The 10,101-nt window shown below is 43.1% G+C and overlaps 1 protein-coding gene across 2 annotated transcripts; it reads left to right on the top strand.

The window, feature by feature from the left end:
* The first annotated feature begins 44 nt into the window (after nucleotides 1-44).
* On the top strand, nucleotides 45-9,288 carry LOC132262726 (putative inorganic phosphate cotransporter). 2 transcript variants are annotated; one of them, XM_059762076.1, is made up of 5 exons: nucleotides 45-663; nucleotides 6,273-6,644; nucleotides 7,083-7,228; nucleotides 7,510-7,623; nucleotides 7,708-9,288. In XM_059762076.1, exons 1-5 carry the CDS (start codon nucleotides 660-662, stop codon nucleotides 8,557-8,559), a joined length of 1,488 nt encoding a protein of 495 aa, XP_059618059.1. In that variant the 5' UTR covers nucleotides 45-659; the 3' UTR covers nucleotides 8,560-9,288. The 2 variants fall into 2 exon arrangements, with proteins under 2 accessions (XP_059618059.1, XP_059618058.1); XM_059762075.1 differs by lacking the exon at nucleotides 45-663 and adding an exon at nucleotides 3,371-3,778.
* The last annotated feature ends 813 nt before the right edge of the window (nucleotides 9,289-10,101 follow it).

Here is a 10,101-nt window from a genome sequence, read left to right as displayed (position 1 = left end):
ATTGAAATCCAATAAAATAAAGCAGTCTGAAATTGCCCTCAAAGTGCGTCAGTGCCTCTATGAGTTCAAGGTTACCCCAATTCGGGTGTTTTTGCTCTGGGACAATTTCATTCGATCCGTGTGTAAAGTTTTCCTTCACGTGTCGCGCTAAATAAATATGGTCACAACGTGATTTTTGCTTCATCCCGCCAATAAAGCACTTTCCAAGTGATTTTTGGCTGATTGATGTGCGAAAAAATTGTCTGTGAGCTCTGTTGACATAACAGTTCTCGTGGCTTTCAGTGAAATTAATGAAATATTTCATGCCAAAGTGAAAGTTGGATGAAGAAGTTTTGCGAGAATGTTGACTATTGATCATGGGATGTCTTATCAATTTGTAGAAATTGGGGAAAAGTGCTGAGAAGATTGAAATGTTTGAATTTATTTGGCTAAAAATCGAGATCGTGAAGTTTTCAAAGCCCAAATCTCGTGTGTGAACAGCATGCAAATTCACTTTTTGCCGTATTCCATCGCATTCCAATGAAATTATCTCGTTATGGGGAATTCCCACGAAGAAAAGACATTTGCGGTACCAATTAATAGAGAATCCCAACCAGCAGAGACAAAACGATGGGACTTTTTGTGCAAGTTAATCACATTAAATAGGCGGAGACACAAATATGGGTATGCAAATATTTTGCGGGAAATTTATACTCTATTATCTTGCTTTTGGTTATTAGAAAAAAAAAAACGATGGCATTCTATCAATTTGAGGCGTGTGTATGTCAAATATTTGGTGTAGTTTCTTCAGAATTCCGTGCGGTTTCACGACGTCATGCGACGTGATTTTTTGGCCGGGCGTAGGAAAGTGTTTTTTCCGCGCCAAACACGCCACATTAGAATCAATAAACCAAAGCTAGAATTTCCTAATAAATCAGTTGAGCAAATGCTGCGGCTTTGCCAGAGGAGGCTCATTAGGCATTCCGGCGAGAACTGCTTAAAGGTGCATTTATCGCGCATTTTAAGCGTGTGTGTCTTAACAAGGTCAAGGGCTTCAATTATGGTTTTCTCACTCTCTCAGAATATCATTTCAATTTTTTTCAGTCCCCCAGCAAAACGTAATCACTCATCATACGTAGAAAATCACGACATTGTGTCCATAATCAAGTGAATCCGGATGCAGGAAATTGAGCCAAAACTGCGAAGCTCAATGCACTCCTCAATGGCGCACAATTTGTATTCTCTCCCCACCATTTGATTTAATGTTGGCGAGCTTTCAGTTTCTTCAGCGCTGCGCTGATAAGTCGTGCTTTTTTGCATATTCCGTCGTGAAAAAAAGTAACTCAAATATGCATAGGCAAAATATGTCAAGCGATTTGACACTGAATTTTGCGCCGAAGTTGGACGAAAAAAGAGCTGCACGCGAGCCATTTTTCATCGCGACCATTAAGCAATTTCTGATTGTCTAATGAACAAGGTTTGATCTACTAATCGTCGCGATTGGAGTTGAGTTTTGCATAGATTGCAGACGAAGTCTCAATTTATTGCTTTTTATTCAAACTTCAGCGCTTCTTTATTGTGACAACTTGACTTTGCTGTATGCAACTTTATATTGATATCTTATAATATAAGATGACGAATTTTGTGATATAAGAATAAGACATGCAGATAAATTTGTGGAATCTCATACCGGATGAAATCTTCAAAATCAATGAAATTTATCTTGCATTTCAAAAAATCTTAATATTAACTTTGAGGTTAAGGTTGAATTTATTCGTTTCATTTGAAAGAAAGGATTTTTCTTGAGTTTCATATGAAGAAATATGAAGAATAGTTTACTAAAAATTATAATTCAGTCAAACAGTATTTTTTTGTTTTGCAGGATGTCAAAATTATCTATTAAATTCAAGACATTTTTAGGTTAAAATTCATATCTAAAAAATTTCGTTCATAACCTTGCAACAAAACAGAAGTCATCAATAGAATTTATTAGACTCAAAGCATCCTCTTACATTTATGGATTATAAAATGCGATTCGTAAAGTTGAAAAAGGCTCGAAAGTCTCCAAATATTAATCTTAGTTTTGCCCGTTATCAGCTCAGGTCCAAATGCACTGAAAATTGAACGCAATCGCCACAACAATTTGACGCAGCCACATTGCGTAGTCTGAAGCACACTTTGCCAGCATAATTTAATTGACTATAAAAACATTAATATGCGAAATATATAAAGAACACATCTATTGCTTTCACAGCAATTAGAAATCGCATAACAAGATTTTACCACATCGACGTCATCAGACTCGTAATTGCGTTCAAGTGCAAGGAATTTGTGGTGCCACTAAATGGTCAGTATTTTTTAAATATTCGCACTAAAAACATGCCGGAATGGGCTTTTCGGGGCGGCAGCGGGGAAAAGACAAGTTGAAAAAGCGATCAACATTTAATTGGTGTCGTGTAACATGGTTTATCGCCGTTCAGTCGTTATCACACTCGACTGTATTGACTCTTAGAATTAAATGAACATGATGGGAAGCAGAAATCTCCAGGTTGGAAGCTCGCGAGCTAAAAGTATTTCAAATACACTCTGATAATAAAATCATTTACAGACACGAGCAAAAAGTTGCACGCGACCTTCCATGACGACAATTTTACATGAAGTAATTGAAAATTCCAGAGGGATTTGATAAGATTATGCTATGGTTTTAATGTTGCTCACTGGAGTGCAATTTTATTCACTAAAAATTAACATATCTGGGCAATTTTGCTTTGCATTTTCAAGCTATTTTCTCAAGCAAAATGAATAAATTTAATATGCACATCGCGAAAACATGAATTAGTAGATATTCACAGAAGGAAAAAAAAATTTGGACAATATTTAATTCCAATTTGTTAGTAAAAATGTAATTTATTACAATCATTTCGAATTTTAATTTTAATCTCATCAAACTCAGGGTGTTTAATTTAATTGTTTATCGACCAAGCCGAGATTCCGCTGACAGTTTCTAAGCCAGAAACAGGCTTTTTTAAGAAACTTGAGAAAAGTCCTGCTCGTGTCTGTACGGGAATTTTGGCAGAAAAGCCCGCTGTCTGGCTGAATCGTCTCCGCTGAGAGCAGCTTCCACAGTTGCGACAGTGAAGCCCCACTTCTTATCGCAGAGCTTGGATTTTAGTGTGCCAGCGAGACCTTGCAGATGAGCAGCTTCTCGAGTGCTTTCTTCCTTGCGCGCCATAAAACTGACTCAGTGGGAATTTAGCGTGGATTTCCACGGGGCGATTTTCCGCATGTCTCTTTTTGGAGTGTCTGTGCGCGAATGGACTATTTTCGATGGACTGGCTTATCACGAGAGCCACCAATAAATACCTTTTTTTCTCGCCCATCCTTCACTGCAACCGATAGCACACTCGAGAAGTGAGCAACTATAAAATTCACTTTTCGCTTCATCACCTCCAATTGTGTTGAGCCGACAAGCACCTATAAAAGACCCACAACAGGTGATCGCGACTCTCATTCCCACAGAAGTTGTGCTACCTTTTGGATTGTGCGGTGATCGCGGAGAAGGCGATTCACACATAACCTGGAATTCCGCGGTTTTTTTGTGAGAGTGCGCGCACGAGGAGTGGAAATGTGGGTGGTGAGGTGGTGATCCTACTAGTAATTGATCACACCTGGAGCACAAGAGAGAGAGAGCGATTGCAGTCGCCAATTGAGAGTGTGATAGTATATTTTTTTCTGTGGATTTTGTGATCGAAGCGCAATTGCAAGATGTTGACGGGATGGCGAAAGACAGTGTCGCGCTGTAAGTACGCGCTTTGCACTTTCATCCTCGACAGTTTTTCATGCCCTTTGACCTTCGCGATTCCTGACCACAAATGTCAAGTGAATTAGTGGCACGTGACAAATGTGGACAAGTTTTTCTACGCATAATTCATCAAAATTTACACACGACGAACATCTCTAATGAGGTATTTTTTGTGGCCTTTGACTTTGCTCACTGGGAAGAGATGTATTATAAATATTTAATAACCACTTTTAGTGTGAAACATGTGAAAATTTCACGAAAATATCGTTTTCCTCCTAACTTGTCAGTGCGCGAACTACAAATTCTGACATACAATTTTCACAGGAATATCTCTTAATTCGTTCCATTTAGCACAACAATAAATTTCCGTTCTCAATGAAAGAGTGTGTAATAAATTTTCGTAGTCAACTTTGCGGTTTTCCCTTTCAATTTTTTCCATCACATGTAAAAGCACCGCAGAAGTGAAGAAAATTCCACGTGAAACAGCGTGAAATTTTTCGCCAAAAGTGAGCCAAAAGCTTCGCCAGCGTGATAACAAGTTTTTTTGCGGCGCGCGCGCGAGAAAAAAACAGCGAAAGAGTGGGATTCCAGCGTGATCTGGTTTATAAATTCAAATTAAGACTTTCTTGAGCCATACAAAGTGGATGTTAAAAAAGCCATATAGAAGGCAATTAATTATGCAAAATCAATTCGCACGGTTACATGTCGGGATTGTTGATTCCAACTCATGTAATTGCAACACTGAAGCTGTGCTTTCAAAGCTTCATTTGCAGCAAGAAATGATCATCATCATTTTTTTTTTTGTGAAATTGGGGCTTTTTCTTCTCTCGCCAATCTGGTTTACAATGAAAAGTATGTAAATAACGAAAAAAGGCGGTGAGCGGTTAGCGATGATTTCGTCATATCGCACTTTGCCCTTGATTTTAAAGCTCTAAAATTGCCTCCCATTAGAATTACCTCACAGATATATTTTTTCTCTCTCGCGCCGCGAAGCTTTTCAACTGGGTTGTGAAAAATCTTATTGTTATCTAAGAGAACAACTGTGTTTGATTCATATCAAACAATACCAGTGAATTAATGCCAAGAATGTTCGATTAGTGGTCTACTTTTGTGCGAGCTCAATTCATTATCCGTGCGCTATACAAACTAAACATTCAATTAAAGTAGAAAAGCATTTCCTCTTTTTTGCACCAACACCCACAAATGGAATATGCTTTTTGCCGGATGGCGAAAATATGTGCATGGAAAAAGCATAAGTTTAATCACCGCGCACATTCGCGAAGCGATTAAAGCGGACAAAATCCCCTTTTTGCCGACACTTCAAGAGCGCGTGGATTATTTTTTCTTGCACCTTGTCGAAAAACACCCACCACAATAGACGCCACGCAGATTAGGCAATGTTATGTGATATATTGATGAATTTGCTGCAGTCAATTGACAACAAGGTTACGAAGTCGTGAAAGTCTCCAATAAACACAGGAAATTTACCTGACTTTCATTCTCATTTTCCCGCCACTTTTGCCCTGGGCTGCAATCTTTTCTGCTGAAGTCATCTGAGTAATGCTCAGAAATTCCCATGTTGCAGTTTGACATGGAAAATTGATGCTAAATTGCATGGTTCTCTATGCACGCAATCTCGCAAGACTGTGCGCGATTCTCTGAATGAATTCTCAGCACTGACGATGGAGACGCCTGGTGAAAGCTCTGCCGAATCAATTTTTCTGTTCATTTTCGCGTGCAGAATTCATCAAAAACACAATAATGCATGAGATTTATGCTTTAGGATGTTGATGGGTGTCGAAATGAGCGCTAAACTTGATGAACATGTTTTTAATCATGATTTTTGTTAAGAAAGAGAGAAAAATCAGACGAAAAGATGAGAGATAAGCATTCCTGTATTTCTTCTCAGGATTACATATGAGAATGATCGTCACGATTGCGCAATGCTCAGTAATTTATGCGAGAATTTATAGTATTTCTGAATAAATTTTCAAATATTTACCTTTGTTGCCATAAAAATGCAAACATCTGCTATTGCTCAGGTAATTTTTCAATTAATCAAGTAAAGTATCCATTTCTCTGATGGGTGTGAAAGTGTAAATTTCTTGGTAACTTTCCACATCATCAGCTCCCTCATTTTTCCCCACACCTGAGCTGAACAACTTGCAAACAGAGATAATAATGACAATTGTGTGTGCGGTTCCATAAAAGTGGATCAGAAGCAGAAATCCAAAAGAATTTTACAAACACACAACAATTGATTGGCGTTTGGAAAATTCATAAAACAATATCATTTTATTGGCGTCGGAGGCACTCAGAAAAAATCTAATAAAATACATGAATGAGTGTGTTATTGTACTTATGATTTATTTGTTTACTGATACAGAATAGTTACAGTCTGTTAATGGGGCGCAGATCATTTCGCCATATCATTGATAACGCGCGTTCCACATTAATCTTCACCACGCTGATCTCATGCTTCCTTGGGCAGGCTTTCTCATACCGCAGCGCGTCGTTTTGGCCATCATGGGCTTCCTGGCCATCGCCAATGCCTACACAATGCGCATCTGTCTCTCCGTGGCCATCACGGAGATGGTGAAGAAGGACTATGAGAACATCACAGGCGACGGCCAGGACTACTGCCCAGCGGACCCGTCCGGCGGTGACGATGGCGGCGGTGGAGACTTTGAGTGGAGCGAGGAGCTGCAAGGACTCATCCTGTCCGCCTTCTACTGGGGTTACGTCGTAACTCATCTTCCTGGAGGACTTTTGGCCGAGAAGTTCGGCGGGAAGTACACTCTGTCGCTGGGAATTTTTTCAACAGCCATCTTCACCCTCATCACGCCAGTCACCATCAATTGGGGTGAGTTTGAGTCTTTCACCCAAGGAGGAAATGGCATTCGTCACATCTTCTAATTATTAGAAGAAGTTTAGGAATATTTGCAAGATTCTGATAGATCAATAGAGTCAAAAAGTTAATGCGCAACTGCTTAAACCGGAAAAATTAGCAATATCTTTACAAATAATTGGTTATTCTTGACATTATCAGTCTGACCAAAGTGCGAGTTTTATTTCAAAAATAGATGAGAAACCATTAAGAAGCATTTTCCTAATTCGAAACTTTTTTCTGTGCTTATGTTCGACTTCAATACATATTCCAATGTTCTCTGTTATTTAAAACAAAAGCTTTGAACAGAAGAATCTTGCAAATATTTAATCACTTCACATCCCTTTTGGGCATTCTATCTCCCCCTTAATTTCTCATTAAACATATTTTGTGACGTCTTTCGTCAATCCTCAGGCGGCTCCACGGCTCTGATCGTCTTGAGATTCCTCGAGGGTCTGGGCGAGGGCACGACCTTCCCCGCCCTGTCGGCTCTTCTGGCACAGTGGATTCCGCTGAAGGAGCGCAGCAAATTGGGCTCACTCGTGTTTGGCGGCGGCCTGGTAAGCCCCTCTTCACGCTTATCTGCAACATGTGACAACTACTCCAAAATCAATTATCTATCATTGGAAACAAAGAGTCCATTTATCCATTGATGGGCAGCGATTGGGATCTCGTGCAGCACGAGATTCCAAGTTCAAAATTCCGCTGAAAAGTGTGATTTATTGCTGATAAGATTTTTATTAGTCAATTTACGAGTGATTAGATTCAAGCCACACATTGATGATTGATGAGGTGTCCAACTAATGATAAATTAATCGGCTCATCGGGATTTTCTCCGCAGGTCGGCACTATTGTTGGCAACTCCATATCTGGTGTCCTTTTGCACAACATCGACGGCTGGGCCTCGGTGTTCTACTTCTTTGGCGGTCTGGGCGTTCTCTGGTTTGTCCTCTTCGTGAGTATCTGAGTCACGGCTGATGGGATTAAGTCGATTCAGAGCCACGTGAGACTGACCCTTTCCTCCCCTTCTGCTTTGCAGGTCGTCCTGTGCTACAGCAATCCCGAGAGCCATCCTTTCATCACGGACGAGGAGAAGGCGTACCTGAAGGAGGAGCTGGGCTCCCTGGAGCGCGACAAGAGCCTCCCGCCCACGCCATGGCGCGCCATCTTCACCAGCGCCCCCATGTTGGCGCTTATCTGCGCCCAGGTGGGTCACGACTGGGGCTTCTTCATCATGGTCACCGACCTGCCCAAGTACATGAGTGACGTGCTGAGGTTCTCCATCAAAGAGAACGGCATCTACTCCTCACTGCCATACGCTCTCATGTGGATCGTCGCCATCCTCACGGGCTTCCTCAGCGACTGGTGCATCGCGCGCAGGTTCCTGTCCATTACGGCGGCCAGGAAGTGGTTCACCGGTATCGCGGCCGTCGGTCCGGCCATCTTCATCGTTGCCGCGTCCTACGCCGGCTGTGACCGGACTCTCGTGGTCATCCTCTTCACTATCGCCATGGGCATCATGGGCACCTTCTACCCGGGCATGAAAGTCAACCCTCTGGACCTGAGTCCCAACTACGCCGGCACCCTCATGGCCATCACGAACGGTATCGGTGCCATCACGGGTATCCTGGCGCCGTACGTGGTGGGCGTGATGACGCCCAACCGCAGCATAACAGAGTGGCGACTCGTCTTCTGGATTGCTTTCATCATCTTCGTCGTCACGACGGTCGTCTACTCGATCTGGGCTTCCGGCGACGTGCAGCCCTGGAACACGCCGCATCTGATGAACAAGTCCGTTGAGCACGGCGACGCGGAAGAGGAAAAGGACGGCGAGAAGAAGCTCAAGCTGGAACTGAACCTCAAGGCGGAGAAAGTGGAGAAGCAACTCTAAACAGAATTTTCCCATAGCATGCCAAGTGATTGAGGCACAGAGTGAGGGTTTAGGTCAAGGCTTAGGCTTCAAATCATACGTGAATCGATGACGTACGCGTAGTGTGTAAATATTGGTGAAGAGATATATTGTGAGCTCTTACAGAGACGTAAATATAGGTCTTAACGCCGAGAGATTAAGTTAAATACGTAGAACATGAATATTTACAACATACTTAAAGTCTATAAGATCTAGTATATAGTACGACTTAAATCTGTTTTGAACTACGTAAAATATTGTTAAAGACTTTCGCTTAATGGACATTTAGATAGGTGAATTAGGCAAAACTCCAGTGCTTTACCTGTAAACCCGTAAAATTTCCGCCTAAACCTAAACCTTCATTGTGTGCTTGGGTGTATTGGACGACAAATCGCCACTAGGTTAAGTGATGAAACAGCCGAAAAGACTTGATTTTCTTACAAGACAAACCACAGTTTGTACTGAAGATGCTGAAGTGGTGCGACGCGCGCCTTCATACGTAAATAATAATGTATCAAGGATGTCATGTCAATGTACATAAAATGAAAAGAGTGAATATTTAATGCCTTGAACGTGTGCATTTATCTAGGAGACAAATAGAGACGATAGAGTGGCTATTTAGCAGTATTAGAACGACTTCTTCAAGATGTACACTTCTCTCTATATGTATATTGTGTGGAGAATAGACGAAATATATACATATGTAGCAGCCGCTCTCTGTCTATCTTGTGGAAAGTCCCGCTGGCCAAGGGGCGTGAGCGCGAGAGAGTCGGCGATTGTGGAACAGGAATTGATAGCGACCGTTGGGAACTTTTATCTGCGCCGTGGGAAGCCAGCGTCTTCCAACCGCACTCTCGAGCCACGGGAAAGTGCGGGCTGGCATGCGGACCAGGCTGCCAGAGAGCGTGGGATCCGCTTTTTTCCGCCGCCACGAGGATGGAGAGAAGGAAAAAAAATCGATGAGGAGGGGCGCGAAAGCTCTCGAGGGGAGTCCTGGGTGGGCGGCCAGCATCACACTCGCGTCGAGATAGTGTCAACCCATGAGTGCCTGTCCCTGCCGTTTACTAGCCCAATGACCCAAAGATCCCGGCGGGAGTTGCGCGGGCCACCCCGCGTCGCGTGACCTCCGACCCACTCTCCGGGCGGCCTGGCCCGTGGAGATTGACAGCTGTCCAAAAAACGTCAGTCAAAATGACGCATGGTGCTTTTTGAACAGGATACCAGAATCCACGGCGCACCCTGGCAGATTTACGGCCCGGGTGGGTGGAGGACACCCTGCGTTCGCCCCTTGTTCACCCTCGAGAGTGCGCGTGGATTGCGCACTGCGAGCTTTCCGCGCGCCCGGCCGGCAGGGTGGGTGTGTTTCACACCGCGTGCCTGGGGGTGGTCCTGACGCGCACGGGGCGCGCGAACCAGCCCCACGTTTTCCATGCCCACAACGCCCGGGCGGCCGGCGAACCTCTCCAGGCAGGCCTGCACGTGCCGCACGCGGAGTCCTGAAAGGGACACGCCAGAACCCGAGCC

The sequence above is a fragment of the Phlebotomus argentipes genome, unplaced genomic scaffold (genome assembly GCF_947086385.1).
Source record: "Phlebotomus argentipes unplaced genomic scaffold, Phlebotomus argentipes genome assembly contig_15, whole genome shotgun sequence".
In the NCBI taxonomy this organism is placed as follows: Eukaryota; Metazoa; Arthropoda; class Insecta; order Diptera; family Psychodidae; genus Phlebotomus; species Phlebotomus argentipes.
Note: the sequence above shows the minus strand (reverse complement) of the source record. Positions and strands in the feature narration are given on the sequence as shown.

What these genes read in the sequence shown, in the direction of transcription:
- LOC132262726 (XM_059762075.1), top strand. Translation starts at nt 3,745, where the DNA reads ATGTTGACGGGATGGCGAAAGACAGTGTCGCGCT. An exon ending in GCGAAAGACAGTGTCGCGCT is followed by an intron (nt 3,779 to 6,272) that starts GTAAGTACGCGC and finishes TTCCTTGGGCAG; the next exon opens with GCTTTCTCATACCGCAGCGC. An exon ending in TTCTCTGGTTTGTCCTCTTC is followed by an intron (nt 7,624 to 7,707) that starts GTGAGTATCTGA and finishes TCTGCTTTGCAG; the next exon opens with GTCGTCCTGTGCTACAGCAA.